The sequence below is a fragment of the Carassius carassius genome, chromosome 15 (genome assembly GCF_963082965.1).
Source record: "Carassius carassius chromosome 15, fCarCar2.1, whole genome shotgun sequence".
Lineage (NCBI taxonomy): Eukaryota > Metazoa > Chordata > Actinopteri > Cypriniformes > Cyprinidae > Carassius > Carassius carassius.
In genome coordinates, this window is record NC_081769.1 from 23,004,193 (window position 1) to 23,030,293 (window position 26,101).

At 35.8% G+C, this 26,101-nt stretch overlaps 1 protein-coding gene and 1 long non-coding RNA gene across 2 annotated transcripts; one reads left to right on the forward strand and one right to left on the reverse strand.

Annotated features, from left to right (window-relative positions):
• Positions 1-6,033: 6,033 nt before the first annotated feature.
• On the reverse strand, positions 6,034-19,904 carry LOC132157790 (uncharacterized). The gene is made up of 3 exons (XR_009437617.1): positions 19,750-19,904; positions 9,668-9,754; positions 6,034-6,421 (listed from the first exon to the last, which is right to left on the reverse strand). It is a non-coding gene; the product is annotated as an uncharacterized LOC132157790 (long non-coding RNA).
• Positions 14,716-18,272, forward strand: LOC132157789 (basic helix-loop-helix transcription factor scleraxis-like). The gene is made up of 2 exons (XM_059567073.1): positions 14,716-15,305; positions 17,413-18,272. The coding sequence occupies exons 1-2, from the start codon at positions 14,742-14,744 to the stop codon at positions 17,449-17,451; spliced, it is 603 nt and encodes a 200-aa protein (XP_059423056.1). The 5' UTR covers positions 14,716-14,741; the 3' UTR covers positions 17,452-18,272.
• Positions 19,905-26,101: the final 6,197 nt, after the last annotated feature.

Here is a 26,101-nt window from a genome sequence, read left to right on the forward strand (position 1 = left end):
CAAAATATTGTATTTCACACTAAATTAAAAGCAGGGGTTTGTTTAGAAAGAATAGGCAGCATCAGATTTTAATTCTCTTAAGCAAGCGGATTAAGGTATCAAAAATTAATCATGATGTTCCAGCTTTCTTTGAACCAAGTTTCATTTATATCCCTTCTGAAATAAAAAATAAATATCGGCCATCTGAACTGTGTTAGTTTACCTGTACTTTGTAAATGAAGTCCGCCAACATGATCATTTTTCGTCATCTTGCTCAGTAGTTTTATTGTAAGTTAGTTTTGTCTTTGCATTTTAGTCTTTAAAGGTCCTGTGAAAATGCAAAGTCTGATCCAGTGAGTAGTATGAAAGTTACTATACCCAACTGGCACATAATATGAATATTGTTTGACACTCTTCTTGGAGGTCCTCAAAATACAGTGAAAAGCAACAACTGTGAAAAGTTATTAATCTTTCGTTGTTTGCTAGAGAATGTTTTCTGTGTCATGGCACACATATTGATGCTTTACAAGCCCTATAGTTTTTTTATTTTTATGAAACTGAAAGTCAGAAAGCATAAAAGGAATTTTAACACACTATACCCTGAAATAAATATGCCCCTGCATATCAATATTTCTCTTTAACACCATGCACAGTATATTCTTAGTATTCAGTGAATTAAAGCACTGTGGCTGAGATTGGACAGTCAGAGAAATCTGAGAAAGAGAGAAACTCTCTGTCCTTTGTATACATTTTGGCACTACTAGGTACTTTATTACAAAGCAGAAAGATGAATTTATGCTTTATGCGTGCTTGGCTAATGTTGAGGATAAAAAACCTGAACCATTAAAGATCCACTAAGGACATGTTCAGACTGCATATAAGACTTAAGAGTAGCAACCAGGACCTAAATCTTTCTAGCCAATGAGCTAATCTTAAGATATCCTTCTTTCTGTGAAGTCATTTAACATTTCAAGCCATTTTTAGTTTTAACTGCAATTTATATATGACTGTCAGTCTTTAAAAAATATGAATCATTTAATTCATCAATGCATTTTGCAATAAAATAGAAGGTACATTTACACTAAAGGTCCTTGCACACGGAGTCAGAAATTTCCATATGCTTTTTTATTTTTATTTAATTTTTTTGTCATCCTTTTCTATTAAATTGCTTGTAACGGATGAGAAAATGCAGAAAATTGATCTTGATCCAATTTTTTTTTATGACGGACAAAAGTTTCGTAGGCAATGTGTAAACATGATTGACACATTGTGAGGTCATATTTATTTTTTAACATACACAAATTTTGGACTCAGTATGCAAAGACCTTAAGAGTGGATGAAATGCTGGAGCTACCAATATGTTTGTCTCTATAATAGGCAGTACTATTGGGATGTGGTATCCAGCTGCATCACACTATAGTTAGTCATTGAATCTTTCTGCTCCTAATTTGCATAATGTTTCTACTTACAATGGTCCCTGGCACAGGTGTCTCATTGAAAATTTATGACATCCAGTTGTTTAGATGCAACAAAACTAAGAAATGGGAACACACCAGTGTAAGGAAATAATTTACTGAAAGGAATTAAATTATTTCCTTACACTAGCATTTGTGGGGCACACTGCTATAATAATTTTGGAAAAAATATTTAAATAAATAAATAGTGTAAATGCTAATAGATTAATAATTCTTACATTTTGGTGATGGATCTTTACATTGTCTACTTGATATGTGCTCTATGATATGTGCATAAATAAAGGCTGTTTCATAAACTATGTAAACATGCACTAAATGGATGACTTCGGACAATTGCTTGACTGTGTCAAATTAAAAAGAGCTAAAAAAAATAAACATTTAAAGCTCATCACAGGAATCCTGCTTTCTGTTCCACTCAGTTGCACTTCATCTAGTTCATTCTTTGCTACCCGTCTGTAAAAGTGAATGGGTCAGGGAGCTTAAATGAGTTCTTTTTTTGTAATTACCTCCACAAAGAGCTAACTGATCAAGCTTTAGCTTCTTCTAGCCATATTTCCAATGCCATCTGTAGGTAGTAATCCACTTGTCAAGCATGTGTTTTATGCTAGGAGGACCAGGGATTAATTTCACGGCCATTCTGCATTCTGCAGAGTGTAAAATGGCCTGCTTAGCTCTAAAGTTAAAAGATTTATTGCAATGTTCATGCAAACTACAATAGCAAACAACAAGATTCTTCATTCTAAACCATTAAGTCTGAGGGACGGATCACAGAACAATACAAAACTCTGTATTTATTTATTGATCCTCATCTCGTCATTCAGAACTGATTCATTTCTTCTGTGGAACACACACAAAAAGTTATATTCATTTATACGTTGCTCCATAGAAGAATAGCAAATGGTGACCATCGCTGTCAAGCTAAATTTTCTGTAATTTTCTGAAGTTTTTTTTTGCTCTTTTTGAGAAGTTTGAATTTGAGAAGGAGCTGTATGGAAGTGAGCAGCTGAGACATTCAAATGTTGTTTTCTACATAGGAAAGAAACCATGATGGTGAGTAAATAATGACTGAATTTTTCATTTAATTTTGGGTTAACTATCCCTTTATGTGCTTTCCAGCTGAGGACTCTGGCTTTCTGGTTCATGGCACTCTGGGGGTTTCCTGTTGTGCTGAAGGTCAATACACAGCTGACGCTTGAGAACGAGGGAGGGATAAATCAAAGTACGGTTATGAAGGAGGTGAAGAGAGAGAGAGAAAAGGGTAATCAGGGAAAGGAAGCAGGAAGAGCTGGTTTACTATGGCTGTCGTGGTCAGTTTTTGACAGCTAAAGTGGCTTGAGTGGGTATCCTCATAAGAAAATGAATTACACAGGAAACACTACAGCACCTGCTATTACAGTAGTGCTTTTACACTTTGACTTTGTAACAAATCTCTCTAACAAATGCATGTGAGAAATTACAGCCTCAACCTCATGGTCAGTCCTGCATTACTCTTTTTCCCAAGGGAATTATTTTATTTACATAAAATGAAAAATAAATCCATTAGACTTCCCTCCAAAGATAGAGAAGGGGATATTCATCAGTTAAAATCATATCAAGTCTAAAATAATTGATTTAATAATCAAACACACCTTAAAAGAGGCCCATAATCCTGGAACACTTGTGGTAGTTGAAAGTATATCCGAAACAAATCACTCATCTGTAAGAAAGGAAACAGAAGAAACAATGTTTATTCAGGTCATCTCTCATCTAGAGAGGTTTCAATAATAAAAGCAACCTTTTTATGTTTTTTTTTTTTACATCAGGGAAAATTTAAGCTTTGTGGACCTCCAGTACATTCAACTTCATTAAATGACAGAATATACATGCATCCAGTCACTGTTAAATCTCACAGATGCACTCTTTCTGAAGCAGAAGGTGTTACATTGGGCTTTGCCATTTTGTAAAGCCAAGTCAGATGTTACTAGCTACAGCATACTTGAGTGAAAAATAAGACGGAAAAACTGTTTTGGCTAAGAGTTTGCATTTCTATGCAACTAAATTATTCAGCATAATACATTTTGAGTAATATTAAACCTTGCTGACATAAAAACCACATGTATATGTATGTGGGTTGAGAAAGAACATTCTGTATTCTTCAAATTCTCTGCATAAATGTGAATGAAAAACACCACAAATAATCAAATGTCTCAGTTTTTATAGATAACATCCCTATGTTGTGAATATAGCATTCTGAATACAACATCTGACACATTTTCAATGTATATTAAGTAAAATCACTCTTACTAATTTAATGGATCATTTTTGTGTGGCATTGTTTGCTTAAGATGGCATTACAACACCAACTCGCAGAAAAAGTAAGAAATGGATCATATCAGACAGGGTAAATCAGCAGTAAAGGAAGGTATCAGGTTCAGAGAGGGAGAAGAAAGGTTAAACCAACTCCACAAACCCAACACGTTATAACACACTGCATAACGTTTCAGACACAAACCATGTGGACCTCAAAAATGATGGATCTGCCATGAAGAGAAGAATGTTCCTCAGGCTTGTGCACGCTTTTCTGTCTACTTATGTTTCTCTTGGCAAAGCTCTCCATGCCCATCTTGTTTTTCACAAGGAGCCTCTGTCCACGCATATATGGTTGAACTTTATGAGCAGAGTAGACAAAAGTGGCAGAAGCACATTTCGCTGGCTGGAAGACCCTCCATCCTCTGTCAGTTCTAGCATCAGCTCGGTGAATGAAACTAAGCATATCCACGGTCACAGAACCGGAGCCTTGAAAGGCTCTGAGGCCACTTAGCTCATGACTTCTGAGTGAACTTGACGGCTGGAAATATATTCCAAACTTTCAAACTCTCTGCTCACTTATTGTAAATACAGGAGACGTTTAAAATCAAGCATTTCAGTTGTCATGCACAGACAAAAAAAGAAAAGAAAAAAAGCAATGGTAATCTCGTCAGTGGGATTATGGGAAAAAAAGTTTATTAATAAAGTGTTTTTGATTTTGTCAGTGATTAGATGAGCCTGAAAATTTACATAATGACAATAGATCTTTGAACTGAATCAAAACATATTGTTGATGAAAATATGATGAAGAATTACTAGACATATGAGAATATACATATCAAAAATATGCATAACATCAAAAGGGCACAAATGCACAAGCAAACTATATATTATGCACTAGTCAAAATATTCCTTCCAAAAAAAAAAAAGACAATGAAAAACTAAAGTAAAAAAAATATATAAAAAAATTTACAATGTCTTATACCATAAAACACTGCAGTCATTCTGGTTCCCTCAACAAAAATCTTTTGGATTGTTGTTTATGATTCTTACATGCTTTGTTCACTTAATCATCACAAATAAGCAAAACTTTTATGAATTTTGAAGAATAAATACAACTGGCAGAAGTAAAAAGGTTAGGATATACATGAACTACACCACAGTCACACCAGCAGACTCTTTCAGACTTTATTTATAAAAAAAAAAAAAAAGTTTTTAAGAGTGCAGTTGTTGAATTATAAACACAACAATGCTGTGAAAGCAAAGTCACTGGACTAGTGACTAGACTTTACCGTGTTGGCGTGATGATGTTTCATGTCCCGGACAACTTCTGTAACCTTGTTTTAGCCACTTGTTAACAACTGCATTTTTATTTTTTATTATTATTATTATTTATTTTAACACCAGTGTTTCTTTAAAATTGTATGACCAGTGTATGATTGTATGACCATTGTATGACCATGTATCCAGTACATCAGTATGGCTGCTGTTCTGAGGGAAATCAGGGGGGGGGGGGAGACTTTAATTTTGGTCTCTGGCAGGCCCATAAAAATGCAGTGTTGCTGTAAGTAAAACATCTTACGCCATGAAGCATGTACCAAGGAATCACTCCTGAGGGCAGCATTGAAAGGTTTGGGTGTTGTAGAAATGAAAAGTCTTGAAACATTCTCAGTTCAGTCCTAAAGCTCCTCCTTACCATTTAAAGACAGCCAGGCAACGCTTAAATATAAAATAAGAACTTCTCATCTAGAAAAAAAAAAAGAAGAAAAAAAATATTTTTCAAGTTCCAGTGCAGAGAAAAGAAGGTTTTTTTGGCCGTAATTTATCGTATTTCATCAAGCGTACAGAGGATCTGAGCTGTAAACTGCACTTTCCCTGCATTTATTTTCTATTTTACAGCCATTACAAACACATTTGTGTGATTTGTAATCTCTGCAGGCTGCCCTTAGGACATTTCATATGAACTTATGCATGATTCTCCTGGAAGACGGTTTCAAGGCAAAGGTTAAATCAACAAGGCACCATTCCAACTCATCTTGAGGAAAAAAAAACTGCACATCTGATTATGCGAGTTACACCTCAGTAAAGGAAATAGTTATGAAATGAAAACTTTCAAAATAATCACGGATAATCTAAATGATGAATGCAAATCAAATCCAAATAATGCAAGATAAGTGTTGCAGTAATTCAAGTACAGCTCTTATTTACCTGAATGGGAAAAGAAAAACATTAGTGAAACTACTCATCAATGATGCATTCAAATTTAAATGAGAATTCTAATCAGACAACAATATGCACATAAATTGTACTTGTTTACATCAAATTACACCAACGAAATGTATTTTTCACATACATATTCAAGAGTAAACAAACATGCAATGCCTCTATGAAAATGAAATCTCGTAACTACAACCTACAGGCGCTGATTGTTATGATTTCTCCCATTAACATCATAATGTCTCATCCACACTGTTCATCAAAACACCTTAGAATTGGTACCGTCAGCTTCATTCCACACTGCATCATTACAAATTACCAGTAAAATGTCCAGTTCATCCATTATCATACCATGACGACGGATCCAGCACTGATGGTACTCTTTCTTGTGGTGCTGATGAAGTGCTGATATTCCCTCTCTGTCTCGAGCCAGTTTCAGGCATAACTCAGCAACACAAATGTATCTGAAATGAGGCGGCATAAAGGGTGCAATTTGGCAATTCATTTCAGATGGCGGAGTGACCGCAATTATTTGTTTTTGGATGCTATTGAGAATGTACGTTTTGAAAAAGGATGTGTGAGGGCAAATGTTCCGCCAGTCTATGACTGATATATGCCTTGTGGATTTCCTGTACACTCACTCAGAGCTTTTTCTCAATGGATAATGACAAGCATATGTCCGAAAGATCTCTCAAACACACACACAGGAATCAGTTTCAATTATGAATAGACCGCATGATCAAACGTACTAAAGCACCATCATAAACTAACAGCAAAAACTTCCTGTTAAGCTTCAAAAAGTACATTTGAAAGTTCATACGTTTTATTGACAATTTACTATAGGCTTCAATGCCAAATTTACAGAGGCCATTTTGTAAATCATCTGAACATTTTATGGCCTGCAATAAGCGTTTTCATATTATTTCTGATATGGCCAACTATAGTCGAGCAATTTTGCCAAACGCTATAAAGAAAAGAGACAACCGAGCCAATGCTTGAGGATAAAGCAGACACAATTGTACATTATACTCAATTCTTGTTTTTTACACCATACATAATGGAGCCGTGCGAGATTCCAGCAAATATTTGTTCAAAAAAATCCATCTGCATGTACTCACCCACACCCAAAATGGATTGACTGGTTTTTGGGCCCTAATCTACATTAACAGGACCATACAGCCAAAAAAAATGAGCTCATTGGTCTCACTGCAAAAGATGATATAAGCAGCCAGTTAGCTACTGCTTACATTACAAATGACCACAAGCAGCAAAGTGGGGCGTGCAATGTTGATGGAGATGAAACGTTGTTGGAAACGGTCCATGATGGAATGAACGGCAAAGGAAAACCTCCAGTTTCCATTTAAGGTTCATTTCCATTCAGATATGTTTGAGATGTCTGTGTGTTTCTGGCTGCTACTGAGCTAAGCAGCTGTAATTTAAAAAGCATAGTCATTTTTATGTATAATCATGACTGGATATTTCAGCTAGATTTTATTATGCATCTAATTCGATTAGCATTTAAATGAAAGACAAATGCTGAAGACAGACAGTCAAGGTTGTACACTCACTGTTACTCATGTTTTCTGTGAATCACTGATACACGATGTTACGTAATGAACATATTTCAAATGTAATGTGTAATGTAATGAACATATGTCATGGACCATGCTGGTGAATGTTGTAATGGAAACATATGTGACCTTGTGCACTCTGACATTCTGCCTTGGTCGAGCAGGAATCAGCGATGTTGCTGGGTAATCACCATTAATAAAAAATAATAGCTGCAAATTGCAAATTTCCTGTCAAGCTAGCCACCGCCTTGAGAAGTATTTGTGCCTGTAAATGTGTGATTTTTCTCTAAAAAGCTTGCAAAATCCGGCATTTTTCCTGAAATCTTACATTTCGGGACATATTTAAAAAAAAATCTGAACCACTTAGAATTTTTTTTAACTAATACTATATCAGTGAAAACATTCATTTTAAGTGCATTTTTGATAATGAAAGTATCTGTTAATAAGTCATTAGTTATTAACTCATCATTATTAGCTCTAAACTATTAATTAAAAACATTAAATACTTTTCTTAAAACCTTTGTACAGTTTTTAATAATAATAATAATAATAATAATTATATATATATATAATATATATATTATATATATATATTATATATCACTAAAATAAAAAGCGTGAAGCTGCAAATTAGTGAAGTGGTTGCATCCTAAATGATGATCAGAGGTTTTAAAGGGATAGTTCACACAAAAATGAAAATTCTGTCATGAATTACTCACCATCATGTCATTCCAAACTCATAAGAACACAAACTAAGATATAAATCCGAGAGCTTTCTGATCCTGCATAGAAAGGTAGTAAGGACCTTGTTAAAATAGTCCATCATGATATCAGTGGTTCAACCTTAATTTTATGAAGCTACGAGAATACTTTTTGTGTGAAAAAAAAAAAGAATTTACAAAAAAAAAATTATTCAACATTTTCTTCTCTTCCCTGTCAGTCTTCGACGTGTATTCACAACAGAGTACTTTGTTTGCAAGCAGAGGAATACATATTTTGCATTTTGGTAATAATGACAGATGTTTCATTTTTGGGCGAACTATCCCTTTAAGATTTAGTTCTGGTGTGGCACCTGGAGAAGATATATGAAGTGTTCCAACAATGAAGAGTGAACAAAGAGGAGAATGCTTTGAATTTAAAAGAGTCACTAAATTAGCAGTGAGCCATTGTTAGCGGGGCCACAGGTTAGTCCCAGGGCTCCAGTTAGAAGGGGTGGAGGTGGATTTTACAAGCCCATGCTGAAGAGCTGCAGTGGGATTGCCCACACCAGCTGCCTGCTTTACAAGGCAATCTTCAAAGATAAGGCCTTGACTTACCCCCTCTAGTACTTGCCACATCACCAACTACACTCCTTCTTTGGGTTACAAAGTGTGAGTAAAGCAACATGTCTCACGGTTCACTTGTAATGACTTATTCTGAGTGACACACTCCATTATGTGAGAAAATGCTTGTTGACTAATGGCTGTCACATAAGATGTTGGCAGGGCTCCACAGGCCACTAAATATGATGACCCCCTTCCTAATATATACTGTAAAAGCAGCCATATATTTTCATACATAAAGACTAATTTATACTATGTGAGAAAGAAACTGAAAACATAAAGACATGCTGTCTGCCAAATCAAATAACCGGCTTTTATATTATTTCTGTATAAGTCAAAGTAACAAATTAAAATATTATCAGGAAAATACTGATTTTGTAATAACTATTTTTTATACTCTCTAATATTACAGTAATTCAACAACATTTTTATAGTGCTTTTCGCAATAGGTATCGTTCCAAAGCAGTACTGATGTTAACTTTGATGATTGTGTTAACTTGTTCACTTTACAATTTGTTTCCTCTCAAATTGTATAACTATAATATAAAATTATTATATTATATTATATTATATTATATTATATTATTTTATATTATATTATATTATATTATATTATATTATATTATATTATATTATATTATATTATATTATATTATATTATATTATATTATATTATATTATATTATATTATATTATATTATATTATCAATGTTTGATGAGGATCCTGTAAGGTAGATCTGTCAGAAAAGCTCTGAAGGGCACAGAATTCCAGAAGTTTCTAAACGGTTCACTTTTTCCATCTCAAAACCCCACTGACCTGCTTTGCCGTCTGAATTCTTTGGCTTCCGAGGAACGGGACGATTACGGCATGGAATTTCAGTGAAGACTGACTTCATTTCTGCTCCTGAAATAGAGGGGTTGGAAGTCAGAGGCAAGGCCGCAGAAAGGCAATTACCAGTCAGCAGTGGAGAGATGAGATAGACGCCAGATTATTTCTCCTAGGTCGACTGAGGGGTTGAGCTTACTTGACCTACTCTAAACAGCATTGCCCTATTTTACAGAAACAGCCCCAGTCTATAGATTTGACTGATGAGGTCACAATTCATTACTAATTAGACCTCTTGCGTGACACGTAAAGTGATATGCACGTTAAAATGAGACGGCTGATAGGGTCTCTGTATCCCTCTCTCTCTCCCTCCACCCTAAATCCATCTCATCTTACACTAAATGAGCCAGCTGCAGAGGCCCTGTCCTGTCAGGCGTGGTTGCTGGCCTGTCCCCAACTATGGCTAGACAGCGGAGTCCCAAGTTGACTGGACGTACGTCCGGCAGACATCCATGACAACCATCTGCAGTCCTGAGCAAAGGATTAGTGATGGATTTTGACAGTTTCCTGACCAATGCCAGAAGAGTTCAACTACATAGGGTACAAGGAGAAGGGCACTTAATGCTGGGATGACGTTTTACCACAGATGTTCCAGAGAAAGGAATTATAATCAGATGTAGAGAAGAACGAACTACCGATCTGCTCTGATTTATAGACATTAAGTTTCAGAATACACAGCATTACTTATGCAAGTTTGCTCATACTGTTGACACAAGTCTTTGTTATTATTTCTTTCATCTAAATAAGTCATTCTGGTTAAGTATATGGACCATTCTACAGAATGGGTGCAAACTGCTGTCCCACAACCATAAAAACACATTTAAGAAGCATTTAAGTATTAAAATCTTAGATGTTTACTGAGATGCTTCTATTATCTATTGAAACCAACAATAATATTTAAAATAATTAGTAAGATTAATATATATAAAACCATTATTTATCGGGTACTTCCAGTTGGGAGGTGGCTGTCCTGAACCCTAAATTTCAATTTATGAAAATGATATTAAATTGTTTTTGTATCTTCTTCCATTGTTGTTTTTAAAAGTATCTTAATTATATAGATAGATAGATAGATAGATAGATAGATAGATAGATAGATAGATAGATAGATAGATAGATAGATAGATAGATAGATAGATAGATAGATAGATAGATAGATAGATAGATAGATAGATAGATAGATAGATAGATAGATAGATAGATTTTAACTACAGCCCTAAATTTATGATCAGGAAATATTCCTGTATGAGTAGATAGGTCCCATCTCTTCGAGGTAAATGTGTCTGAAAAATCTGTGTGTAACTTTAAGTAAACTCACTACCTAACACTTTTTTTTCTGTATTCCAGAACATTTAGTTTAACAGTCACAACCAAAACATGTCATTATTGTTTAAGTAGTGACAAAAGGCAACACATAATCCTCATATTTGGGGAAGAATTTTTTTTATTTTTTTTTTTGTAGTTCAATTCAAGTTTTCAATTCAAGTTTATTTGTATAGCGCTTTTTACAATACAGATCGTTACAAAGCAACTTTACAGAAAATTTCTACAATATTTAGTAATAGCTTATAAGTGGTGACTGTCAGTTTGTGCACATATGACAGGATTTGTAGAAAACTTATACAAGTCGTAGTCAGCAAGATGATGAACATTATTAATATTATTAACAATTAATAATTATTATATGATGCAGTCACACTTGTAGCAATATTTGTTAGTTCTGTTGTTGATTCAGGGTTAGCATCATCTGGGGTCCTCTGAGGGTCAGCATCATCTCTTCTCAGGTGTTCTGGATCCAGACTGGAGCTTGTGTAAATCCTAGTTACATAGCAAAACATAGAAACAAATAGAGACATCATTAGCATAGCTGCTGTTCCAACAAAGTAAAATTAATTAGTTCAACCCAACTATACTCACAATTTAAGATACATTATTCAAATGCTTGGCGAAAGAGGTGCGTTTTTAATCTAGATTTAAACAGAGAGAGTGTGTCTGAACCCCGAACATTATCAGGAATGCTATTCCAAAGTTTGGGAACCAAACGTGAGAAAGCTCTATCTCCTTTAGTGGACTTGCTATCCTAGGAACTACCAAAAGTCCAGCGTTTTGTGACCTTAGAGAGCGTGATGGATTGTAGCGTGGTAGAAGGCTAGTTAGGTACGCAGGAGCTAAACCATTTAGGGCCTTATAGGTAAGTAATGATAATTTGTAACTGATACGGAACTTAATAGGTAGCCAGTGCAGAGACTGTAAAATTGGGGTAATATGATCATATTTTCTTGACCTGGTAAGGACTCTAGCCGCTGCATTTTGGACTACCTGTAGCTTGTTTATTGAAGAAGCAGGACAACCACCTAGAAGTGCATTACAATAGTCCAGTCTAGAGGTCATGAATGCATGAACTAGCTTTTCTGCATCAGAAACAGACAACATGTTTCGTAGCTTGGCAATGTTTCTAAGATGGAAGAATGTAGTTTTTGTAACATGGGAAATATGATTTTCAAAAGACAAGTTGCTGTCTAATATAACACCCAGATTTTTGACTGTAGAAGAAGTAACAGTACATCCGTCTAGTTGCAGATTGTAATCTACAAGATTCTGTGTAGTGTTTTTTGGTCCAATAATTAATATCTCTGTTATTTTTTCTGTTAAATTATTGGTCATCCAATCTTTTACATTTTTAACACACTCTGTTAGCTTAGATAATTTAGAGGTTTCATCTGGTCTCGTTGAGATATATAGCTGAGTATCATCAGCATAACAGTGGAAGCTAATATTTCTAATAATATTACCAAGGGGCAACATGTATATTGAAAATAGAAGGGGACCTAGGACGGATCCTTGTGGCACTCCATATTTTACTGATGATAAATGAGATGACTCCCCATTTAAGTAAACAAAATGGTAGTGATCGGACAGGTAGGATCTAAACCATCTTAGAGCCTGCCCTTGAATACCTGTATAGTTTTGTAATCGATCTATGAGTATGTCATGATCTATGGTGTCGAACGCAGCACTAAGATCAAGTAAAACTAGAAATGAGATGCAGCCTTGATCTGACGCAAGAAGCAGGTCATTTGTAATTTTAACAAGTGCAGTTTCTGTGCTATGGTGGGGCCTGAAACCTGACTGAAATTCTTCATACAGATCATTTTTGTGCAGGAAGGTGCTCAATTGAGCAGACAAAACTTTTTCTAAAATTTTAGACATAAATGGAAGATTTGAAATAGGCCTATAATTTGCCAGTTCACTAGGATCTAGTTTTGGTTTCTTAATAAGAGGCTTAATAACCGCCAGCTTGAATGGTTTTGGGATGTGACCTAAAGATAACGACGAGTTAATAATATTGAGAAGCGGTTCTTTGGCTACAGGTAACAACTCTTTCAGTAATTTAGTGGGTACAGGATCTAATAAACATGTTTTTGGTTTAGATACAGTGATACGTTTATTTAGCTCTTCCTGTCCTATATTTGTAAAGCACTGCAGTTTATCTTTATAGTAGTGTTTTAGTATGTGAGTTAAAAATCTGTAGTGTGATGTTGTTGCTACCAAAGCATTACTGTCACTACAGAAAATGTGCCGTCACTACCAGAGCATTGGATGTTTTGTCAAAAATAAAGTATACTGAATAATCAACTAAGGTGTTATGGTAGTTTTTGGTTCAAACTAATGAATCCTTAACTTTGAAATCAGTATTATAACCTTTTTGCCTTTTACAAAGGAAAACTGGATTAGAAATACAACAAATCTCATAAATTACACTTGAAATATTGTTAAAAATTAAATTATTATTTATTTACCTCTAATTTTTTAAATTAAATAACAACAAAAATATATATATTTATAATGTAGATGAAAGCTAAATTTTAATAGGTCAATATTACCCTTCTACTTAAATGATTATTACTGTGTTTTGGTAGTGACAAATTTGGTACAAGTATTCCAAAACTTTGGATTGACCAGGTTGCCATTTCTCCATGTTTCTAAGTTTAAATGTAAGTGTGCCCATAACTGTTATACAGCTTTTCAAACAACCAATCCACCTATAACCTCCACTCAACCATTATAAGCATCATTATGAGCTTACAGTGCAAACCCTCCCCAGCCCAGGGCACTTCCTGTTTAATCAGCACTAGAGCTGCTAGTGAACAATCCCCATACACAAGAACTAATATTATGAATTATGAAGAATTTATATTATGAATGTTGCATAATATCCTGTGATATTAACCCTCAGCAACTATGCAATCATTTGTCAGGCCTCCTGTGACCGTGGTGCCAAAGGCAAAATGATCTGGGCTAACGTCCACAGACTAAATGCTGTATTTAGGTTCGGATTGGATTGATTCATGAGCATCTGGCTCTGACAATTCACGTTTGTAAGGGGGGAAAAGTGGAAATGTAATAGATTGAATTGAAATTTCAGTGTGAAAGGAATAAAAAAGTAATGCACTGAAAGAAATGAAGCAATCTATCATACAGATTAATCTTCAGTGGAAGCATTTCAGGGTCAAGTTTTTAAAAATACTAATGTGGAGTGAAAGAGACAGAAGGAGAGAGAGGGGAGTCACCATATTCTCTCATTCCTCCCACTTGCTCACTGGATTTCACATTTATGGTGGTTAAAGTGAGAGCGGACCCCAGCCACACCCCCTGACTATAAATCCAAGGCATAAGGAAACACTCAGCTGAAATCACACGTGGAACTGAAGGATCTGGAGCTCACAAACTCATTCACACACACACGTATGGGAGACAACTTGGCATGCTGTGAGCCCAAATAACCGATGACAGTGGAGAAAAGAGCATTTCTTATGAATGAGTGAGTCAGAAGTGACTCGGTCAAGCATCGCTGGATTGGTTGGATCCCTAAAGCAGGACTGGTTACAGAAGCTAGTCACTTCGCATGTAGACAATAGTTTAGACTGGGGTGTATGATTAGAAATTGGGATTGAGTTCACTCCTGTGTTTGTGCAAAGTCCAGGGGTCCTGTAAGGTGCTGAGTATGTCTTTTGCAGTGGTGCGACCAACCCCAAGTCATTTCTTGTGCTCTGAGATCAGCATGCACTCCGAGGATGATGACAACGGCAGTGAGGGTTCTGGATCTGATGACAAGTCCTTCCGAATGGCTGGCCACGGCTATGGCGCATTTAAGTTGGGTGCTCGAAAAAAGAGATACAGCTGCCGACCTGTAGCAGCTCCCAGCGAGCTCCGTTCTCAGATCGTGGAGATACACCAGCGGAACGCCGCGAACGCCCGAGAGCGGGATCGCACGAACAGTGTGAACACGGCGTTCACTGCTCTGAGGACACTCATACCTACCGAACCAGCTGACAGGAAGCTGTCTAAGATTGAGACGCTGAGGTTGGCCTCCAGCTACATCTCACACCTGGGGAATGTGCTGCTGGTTGGAGAGGAGTGTGGAGATAGCCAACCTTGCCTTAGGAGCTCGGGAGCCTTGTATCATCACCTCCACAATCTTCCAAAGAGCTTGACACCCAGCTCAGACTCAGAAAACTCACAGCCCAAACAGATCTGCACATTCTGCCTTAGTAACCAGAGACGACTGGTGAGTAGAAAAAAATGAAATGTTGCTGTCAAAATGTATGACAGGTTAGATAGAGATCAAATCTGACTGACATTTATAGAACAGTCAATACTTGTAAAATTAGGTGTTTAGTTATAAGTTGTTTTTTTGTGACAGGTCAGAGGTCAGTGCATTGTTACTGATTCATGAACTTAACCCCCCCAAAAAAAACACTCTCCATAATGTCATTCTAAATCTATATGACTTTCTTTCATCTCTGAAACTGATAATTTAAATATATTTTTGTCCAAACGATAAAAATCAGTGGGGGTTTTTATTGTATGTACAAAAACTTTTTTTTTTTTTTTTAATATCATCATTTGCATTCTACAAAAGAAAAGAAAGCCACACAGGTTTGGAACGACATGAGGGTGACAAAATGATGACAGAATGTTCATAGTTGGGTGCGCTATCTCTTTAAATGCCATTTATCATACTATTCTAGTGACTGATACAATGAACCGTTCTGAGTGTGCAATTGACAGATAAGCAGATATTCATATAGCTGTCTGAGCTCACATTAGCATAATTTCTTGATTTCTTGATGTCATCAGATCATAAATACAGATCACTTTGGCACTGAAACTTGGCAAAACCCTTAATATACTTGGTCTGACTTCAACCACATTAATTAACATCCACCGCATTCTTAACGAAAGTGTTTACATGAGCCTCTGTGATGAAAACAAGCGATTTATTTTTTCTCTAGACAAAATTTTCATAGAGAGGTAAACAAAATGACACGAACACTCTCTGCACAGGCTGCTATGTGTCTGCTGTGTTTGTGCAGCGCACTAGAAACATCTGGTCTATTCCCCTGACAAGCTCAATGTCTTCCTGCGCAGTTCACAAATGTCCTGAGTTCCACCAAAGCCTTCAACACCCTCATCATCATTATGACGGCTAATCCTGAACAGACCCTTTAAACACCACAGTTTAATGAAAACACTCCAGATTCATCCTTTCATCTAGCATTTCATATGCTATTACTGGAATAATACAGCCGTATTCGATGGGCCACAGAGGATTATTTATTTATTAATCAAAATTTCATCGGCTGCGACCAATTAATGAGAGCTGGTGAACTCAAATTTGTCAGTGTTCAACTGCAAACATTTAAAAGACTTTGTTTTATCAGCTGAAAGCACTTATTCTTCTGTTATGAGTTAAATTTAAATTTAAGATTCTTCTCTCTTAGTCCATTGTTATAGATCAGTCTTTCTTAAAATATGTACACCTAAAGTCCCACAGGTATTAAGCTCAAGTACCCCTTCATAAATGGCAAACCAGAAAAAACACATTAGGTTTCATAAAAAAATATATATATTTTTTTTTTTTAAAGAAATCAAGACCTGCATCTATCTAACAGCTATAAAATTAGCATCAGCATTATTAAAATGATTTAAATAAAATAATGTATTAAAATGAATGTAAAACTAATTACCCAAAAATCATGCGATTGATTTTATTTTGTTTTTTATTTTTTATTATATGTTCTGATGGCCCTAATTATTTTGAAATGCATGATTTATGTGTTTTTAATTGGTACATTTAATTAAATGCAAATTGAAAAATAATTGTTAAATTTGGATATCAATTTTTATTGACAGAGAGCTATCATAATCCCTAAAAGTTTTCATTTCTACACAGACCTGATGTATTATGGAATGAACAGATTTTATGCTACTTATTCAGAAAAAGGGAATAAGCACAAAAACTTGCCAAACTATGCCAAAGTAATGGCAAAACACACAGCCAGAAGTGGCAATTGATTAATATGTACCAGGTGGATATTTGTGGCCAAAGATGACGTTATGGTAAGACCCCTAACACTCCAAAGCGATCAGATTCCCAAAATGAGATCTATCTTTGAGATGGTCCTGATTACGGTTCAGACGTCTGAATAAATCTGACCTATTGGTAATGACGGTCGGAGTTCAACTGCTCATCAGTGTCCTAATGTGTTTAAACATCTAATGAGATAATTGTTTTTATGTGTCTGTAAAATGAATGGATGTACAAGATGTATAAAGACCCTTTAACCTACAAGCTACTCATTCTCTGATCACTTTGTTTTCTTTTCTTTCAGAACAAAGACAGAGAAAGAAAAACTGCATTAAGAAGTTAATGAGGAGGAGAAGAGAGAGTAAAAGAGCATTTCCATCACATCTGCCTGAAGGAGCGCGCCGGAGCGTACTAAAAATTTAGTGTAAATTTGCTGTAAATAAGCTGTTTAATTGAATGCAACACTTCTTAACCAAGTTACAACTTTCTGGTGGATGGCGTCATAATGGACAACTACACTGCATTCCACACTTCCATATTTAGAAGCCAAAAACTATGTGAATTTCATCATAACCTCTTTTTTGTTTTATATAGAGGTGATATACTTTTATACATAAGTGGTAAGAATGAAGAGGATGATTTGTAATTTAAAAACAGCGAATGAAAGAAAAAATGAAAGAAAAAAGTGACTTGCTTGCTAACCAGCAAAGAATCTGTTTGTGTTCTTTTGAGTTTGTCTATGATGCATATATTTTGTATGCACTACACTGAACTTTATTTACAAATGTCAAAACATAGGCTTTTTCCCTATCAGAACACATTCCTACAGTACGATCAAACATTCATGTCAAGGAGTTGTTTGTTATTATGCAACAATTATTGTTATTTTTATTTATTTATGCCAATTAAAATTTCAAAACATTGTTTAAACCAAATTATGTATATGTCAGGGTTGAAAAATCTTGAGTTCGAGGGCTTAAATGAAGTCAGACAGACTGTGAGAGGTCTGCAAGAGTAATTGAGAAAGAGATTGAAAGATGAACGGGAAGGGAGTCAGTAGTAAGTTGGATTCTGTAAATTCAGTCTTGATGAGATCTGCAGGTAGATTGAGTTTGGGAGACAGTGTCCTCTACTTTACCTCTGCCCACAAGCTCTTACTCACATTCAAACATACACACACAAGCACACCAACCCCCTTCCGTCTAATGTAAATGCCTGTCCAGGGTCATCAGCTATGATTAACAATTATGATATGATTTACGATTAACTGCTAGAGATATTCAACTATCGTCTCTATCGCTGTTACATGTGATGTTGCTGTGTGGTCACAAAAAATGTTTGGTTGGAGGATTTTTTATACATTGCTGTTTAAAAACAAGTGATTTTAAGACGTTGAAATGCAATCAGCAGCAAAAGAGAACTCATTTCTCTATATGCGAACGCCATCTGAGAGACTGTTTCATAAAGCGTGGAAGTACTGAACTGAGTTATTTTTGCCACTTTATAGGCCTTGAACAGTCAAAAAGCCCATCTTTGCAAGTGAAAGCAAACAGCTGAGAAAGAAAGCACTTGTAACAGTATATTGGATCCGGGCAGCTCTTAAAGTGACAGCAGTCATTCATGTTAATCAAGCAAACAACTGAGAGAAAATCTCTCACTGCTCATGACTAAATCACTTTTGTAACTTTGATTACTTTATGCATGTAGCATTTCCTATTTATATATTCTACAGTAGATTTAGTTTTTTTTATCACATGTAATTAGTTTCTTATTCTTATTTAAGCGCTGACTGTTTTTTTTTTTTTTTTTTACTAATATTAGGTTTTTGGTGATATTGACTCTGGTTACAAGAACTATGACGTTTTAATGTTATCATAAAAACCTAATTTAAAGCAAAAATGACAATATTGTGATATATATTGTTACCGTGAAATAAAATGATCGCCCAGCCCTACTATATACTGACAAATTTTCCTAGAGTACAATACATTGTTATCTAAATCCAAGTAAACAGGTAATCAAAAATTTTTCCAAAATGTGATTTTCTGTAGTGCTGAATGTCACTATCCTAAAATCGTCAGCATTGTTCTCGTCTCCGTTCAGTAAACTCTTAGTAAAGTCTCCCATACTCAGTGGATCCCTCTATTCAGCTCAGCCATATTTTGCTCAATATAGAGTCTGTGAACTGTAACCAGTCTAGTGCTCTCAGATCATTTAACTCACTCCTTCCCTCTCCATCTGCTTCTCTTATCCAACATCAACAGTGCTTCATCATCCCCTGTGGCTGGAGACTGCACTGTAGAGACTAGTTGATGGCAACAGAACTGGTCCACTAATACCACTTTCTTCATGGAAACAGGTCCAATATTCATTTTCATACAGTCAATTTGCATACAGTTTAACTAAGGTTAAGAGATCAAGAGCTGAATGGCACAAAAAATGGTGACTGTTTCTGGGACACAAGGCTTTAAAATCATGTTAGTGAAAGTTAAATTAAGTTGAAAATGATATCTAGCGTGGCGCTTTTAGCATCAAAAACAAAGGTTTGATTTCCGAGCAAATGCATGAAACCATAGAATTCAAACCTGCAACGCAAGCTGCTAAGGATAAAAGTGTCTGAATAAAAGTACTGTACACTGACCTGTACGGTGGATGTCATTGGATATTATTGTCAAAGAAAGAGTCAAACCTGTAATTAAAGACATCAGAAAGCTATTAGAAACTTTCCACATATGATGAACTCCACCAAAAATGTTACAAACAAGTATGACCTTAAAAATTATCTGACTGATTTCATATGAAGTAAAATACAAACCTTCTCTCAGTGGAATAATACGCGCCCTAGTTATGCTAACCAGCAGCACCTGCATACTGAAGAGGGAAAGGGTATGAATATCCTCAAGTCATTCCTTTGGTAATGGGCTTGGATTTGGAATGTTTTATATGGTCCAAAAATGAAAAGCCAGGATCCTGTGACAATTCTCAATAATAATATGTGTCAATCAAAATACTTTGTCTTTTTGGTATTTGAGTTATTGGATTTCAAACAGATTTGAAGTGCATAAAGACGTTCTTTACTTCCCCTTTGCTTTTTTGTTTTGTTTTTTTGTATTAGATCCATTTTGTTTTCTGTGGGAGTGTTTATGTATCAGTCCATATCTCAGGCTTCTGGTAAAGCTTTCACAGATCCAGCAGGGAGTCTTGTGAATACCACAGGACAGGAAGCAGTAAAGCAACGATGGAATGACAGGTGTCCAAAGAGCCTGACTGGCCAGTTCCAGCTCTGTCTAAGTCTAATCCCTGCAACACACACACTTACACACTCACACACCTGTGGGAGAGAAAAAACTCCTTTTCTGTGACTTGAGTTTTTAGCCAGCTCCCTCTGTGTCAACATTTCTTCAGTCAGAAAACACGATCCTGTCCACTTATACCTGCTTTTAGCTAATTGTTTCCTGCTGGAGAGGCTAATATTGAGCTGCTATTGTTGAAATAGGCCTGCTAATTTGCCCTCTCCTAATGCTGGGTTACACAGAAAACAGTAGAGCATGACTAATGTGGCAAGATTTCGTCAGGCTTTCTTTTGTTAAAGAGCTCTCAAGTAATAGCAATATAACTGTTTCCATGTTTCAGAAATATATGCAAATAAACAAAATATATACACTGGTGCCAAAGTCGAACAATTATGAAGTTTAACAATTCTAAAGAAACACAAACAAATCTGAATGTTAACTTGCTTTAGTTATAAAAGCAAAACAAGAAGAACACATTTTATTTCTGTATTTATTTACTGTAATTATTTTAAAAATATCCACACTGAACAGCTTCGTCAACTTTATAATTTATAAAGCTATACCAACTTTATAAAGTTTTATCAAAATAACTATGATCTGCTTTTTTTTCTTCCTTTTTATCAGGTAAATATTACAAGCAAATTTGGTAATAAATGAGAAAACTTTATCCATTACATCAAGTATCCAAGAACTGACCTCTAATCTTGGATTCAAATGACTTTCCCTCAGGTTTTAGTGGGCACCAGTCTTGACATCTGACCCCTGATATTACAGTGAAGAAGAGGATGAGGACAGTGATGTCAAAGGTCAGTGAGGACAGAGGGAGTTGGACTTTGCAGCTGCTTCTATCTCCTCATTTGACTGGCCTTAGGAGAATAGGTTCTTCTTTGTTTTACAGCACTCCTAATCCATACACACACTTTTATGCCCAAACATGTGTTCTCAAGACCCTGGCTTTGATGCATCCTCTCTTCTTCTATACCTCCCTCCCTCTGAATCCCTCTTTCTCTCTCCATCCCATCCAATTCCTCTAGTAAGAATGTGAGTTAACAAGTTTTGATTGTAAAGGAAGCCTTGAGATCTTAAGGGTCTCTGTCAGCCCCCTGTGGCTGACCACAGACCCATTGGCTTCATAGCAGACACGAAAAAAGCAAAGGGAGGGAGTAAGAGAGCGAACGGCAGAGGAACAGAAAGAGAAAGGTGGTATAACCCAGTCCCAGAAGCTCAAAATCAAGACTTGCTGTACTTTGTCCCATCCAATTGGGCCTAGAGTTTAATACTGGAAAAATCTTCCTTTGCTGTCAATCAAACACTTTAATAAAAACAAAGTATAACATTGCGGTCTTGCTCACTCTCTCTCTGCCCCTGGGAGAGTGGAAATGCGAGGGGTGCCTGCGGAACTGTGAAAATCCCTCCTTTTATTGCCATCAGCCTGCAATGGAAAATTGGGTTTGCGGAGGGGCCCATCTGTTGGACATTAAGCAGCCACCTGGAGCTTTAGCCAATCATGAAATTAAACATGAGTATTAAAGAAAAATGAAAAATCTCCACTCCCAGACATGTGGGTCGCCCAGTCTTTGCCGCATTTAATCAAATTTCCGACAAGAAGCAAAGGCTTAGTTGTCACCCACCACTCCACCAGTAAAACCACTCCTGTTTTTCCAGGTTTTAAATGAATAAATAAAAGCTGGTATATATGAATATTAGCCTAAACTGGTTTTTGAAGTACACTAAGTGAAACAAATTTTCTTATTGAGTGATTTTGTTCCAATAGAATTACCTAAACATTCTAAACAAGAACATTTACTTGAAAAGCCAAACAAAAAGATTTTTTTTTTTAATCCACCGGAATAATAATAATAAAAAAATAGCTTCTCCTAAATTCCCTTTGAATTAAATTGTATTTTTTTCTGAGGAGTCAGTATTTTATGTAATTTAGGTTCTCAAAATAATTTATACTTTCCATAGGATGTTTATATATTTTTTGGGCTGAAAACAAGACAAAAAGAAAATATTAAGAAAATGATTTTTTACATTGAACTGTTTGAGTTAATTGTAGATGCAGAATCAGCATAGAGGCTGTTTTTATGGACTGATTTCAAAGACATACATTTAGTCCTTGGCTAAGGTGCAATCTCAGAGCAGAGACACCATTAATAACATTTAAGTACGCAACTAAGTGTAAACTTTTAAAAAACCAGACGACTTTTTCTCTAAACATATATCAAATTGATGCACTAAATAAGCACAGAAGCAAAGCTATTAACCTGATTCTTGACAGTCATCTTTATGATTAAATTTAGTATATTGTGTTGAATAACAGCAACTTTGACTTCTGAGTGTTGGAATTTTGTACAGAAAAAATTAATTGGGTGTTTCTTCTACTTTTGGCCATGTGAACCTGTCTAGAAAAATTATTTTATACTCACACTATTATTTAAATGTCCTACCAACATTGTGCATGCAATATCTTTATGGTTTATAATTTCACCCTTTGTAACAATATTTTATGATGTTTTTTCATGTTTTAAGATTAAAGTCATCATCAAAAAAGTCTATACATGCAAAAACAATTTTCCATATAAAGGTATGGAAAAACATTTCAATGACATTTATAATATAATGTTCACATAAGAAAGAGGCCTAAATAAAAAGTTAGTTGTTAATTGTAATTAAAATTAACATAATTAACATAAAATTAAAATTAACATAATTAACTTAACTCAACAGTAGAGAAAAAAGTCAGCAAATATTCCTGAAGGTCGGAGCCCAGGGTTTGAAAATGAACCAGACATAAAGATACTCATCAGATCCTTCTATGAGTTAAAGTTAAAGTTTTTAATAAGGATTCTGGGAGTTATTTCTTCCCCAACCCACAAGACCCCCTATACCCCCTTCACACACACTCATTTCATCCATCATTTAATATCTGGAAATTGCTGATTTTTCTCCGACAGGCTCTGAATAACATGCTTTTGTGTTAAGGGTCTCTGTGAGGGGCTGGAATTAGACTCCTCTTCCTTCTCCTCTTTCTCCCTCTGCATCTCCTTCCCATTCCTTGTTCCGCCTGGAAAAGCCATTGCAGAATAAAAATCCCACTTCCTCCCGCAGAGGCTGCAGCCAGACATGGAGCGGTCACATATGTTCCCCCTCACTCCGCATAGACGGAAACAGCTCTCTATGGTGAACATACTCACATATCTGCTCACACGCCTGATCTGGTGTGTGGTTCTGCGTTGGGTCTGAGGACAAATTGCATTGGGGGCCGCAGGGGGTTTCTGTACCCATAGCCGGAAGATTTCAGGGGTCTGGAAAGAACCAGACTCATTGGCAGATGGTCAACTATCCAGCAGTCATCATGGGACAGCAACTCAAATGAGGCTTCAGTCATTATTACAAACTCATGATTTGGTTTTGTCTGTAACAAGGCAAAGATGTAATCGAGACTCTATTGAATGACCAATAAACCCATCAGCTTTGTCAGCATTTAGATCTTGCTCATAGCATTTCATGTTTCAGCAGAGTCTCATTATTTTTGTTGGTCTTTTAAAATCCGGGCAGAGAAAATGTATTTTTGATGTAGTATCTATAGTATATTTATCCGTCCAAAGTGGTCACTTCATGGTCTCGTAAACAGCGCCAACTGGCTGATCTCTAGATATGTATAAATTTGGAACATGAAACATTTGACATGCAGTTACCAATTTTCCTGGGTGGTAATATGAACCTAAGGGAATGTACACGCATTCTGTATTTATGAAATATAACTTAATGCAAAATAAATATGGAAATATTTGGAAATATCAGTGTAGCACAATTGAATTTAAAAATAAAATAATGAAATACTGAGTAGAGTAGGCCTTCTTACCGTACATTTTGGACACAACATTCCCAAAGACACTTTGTCTATTTTCAACGAAATTATATCCAAATCTGGGACCACATCAGAATCATCCGTCGCCTTTCTCCACGCAACATATGTTTGTGGCATTTCTGAATGAATCAGTGTTTGAACGAATCATTTGAAGGAAATAATTTAACTCATATTACACGAAAAGTCACTTATAGCCACTTACTGGTGTAGGGATGTTAAAGACAGAACACTGGTCACTAAATAAGGTGAATGAGCAAAATGTATCGGTTTTAAATTCTTTTGGCTATTTAGGCTAATTGTGGAGGGTAAAAAGCTTTGAGTTCTGTGAATAGGTGGAATCTACAATGAGCTACATTTAAGTAATACGACATTTTTTGTTTGTTTGTCTAACTGTCTGTTTTAAATTGAGAAGAAAAATGAAAAAGACAACCACAACGAAGAGGGAGCTTATTTGAGTGATTTTGGGTAAATGGAAAAACAGTGAGTTGTGTCTCACAGGGATTTAAATTTTCCCGTTTTGTGTGAAATAGGACACACAAACTTAGATTGACTAATTTTCTATGTGGCTTAAATATATTCAACATCAAACCACACAGACAGCATTCAGGTCAGTGTATCCTACATGGCCTGAGACCAGCTGGATGTGCTGATGGTGCTCAGTGAACCACTTGGTTTTACAGGGCTCAAGTCCCAGGACAGAACCTCTATAAATGAGGAATCTGAAGAATGTGGAGCACCGTGGTTGGTGTTCTTGGACAGGGTTGACAACTTTGACCCATAAAAAAAACCCCACGTCTTTTTTAAAGGCTATTTTTGCTCTATAAAGATTGATTACTTGTGAATCGGCTGCTGTCCTGGGTGTACTGTATATCTTTACATATAAAATATATATACACAAGACACTGGAGCTGCACTGTATTGTCCCAACGGCTTCATCCAAGTGATAGATCTTTCTGGAGATGTTAAATGTCTCTACATTTAATGCACACAAGATGCGTAACGGGTCAACATCTTTTTCATGAGAAGTATCATAGTATTGGAAGGTAGAACCTGAGACTGTGAATGTTGAAATGATTATCTCAATGTCAAAAAGTGACAGATTTACATCACTGTACAATCTGCTGATGTCCATTGTTTGTGTTATGTTGACAGGCTTTGATGTGTCAGATCAGTTGCCCTTTGTCACCTTCCACACGTGGGAACTATTGCTGTAAAGCCGAACGAGATGACAACATACAGTATGACTCCTACAACTGGGTGACTGCCATTGAGTACTAGATCTGTTCAACGTTGCTACAAGGTCTGTAATAATTTTAAAAGATGCTTTAAAGGGTTCAATATGAGTTAAACTCAGCTGACAGCATTTGTTGCATAATCTTTCTCATTAAAAGAGAAGAAGAAACCAAATCGAGGTTGCAATGAGGTACCTGCAATGAAAGTGAAAAGGACCAATTTCTGTAAGATTTAAAGGGATAGTTCATCCAAAAATCTAAATTATGTCATTAACTGACCCTCTGATGTCACGTGGACTACTTTGATGATGTTTTTCTTACCTTTCTGGACATGGACAGTAGACCATTCACACAGCTTTAATGTATGTACTGAGAGCTCTCGGACTAAATCAAAAATATCTTAAACTGTGTTCCAAAGATGAACAGAGGTCTCACGGGTTTGGAATCACATGAGGGTGAGTTATTAATGACATAATTTTCATTTTTGGGTGAACTATCCCTTTAAAAGCATACTCTCTCTTAAAAAAAATGAATAATATATATATATATATATATATATATATATATATATATATATATATTATTGGTATCTTT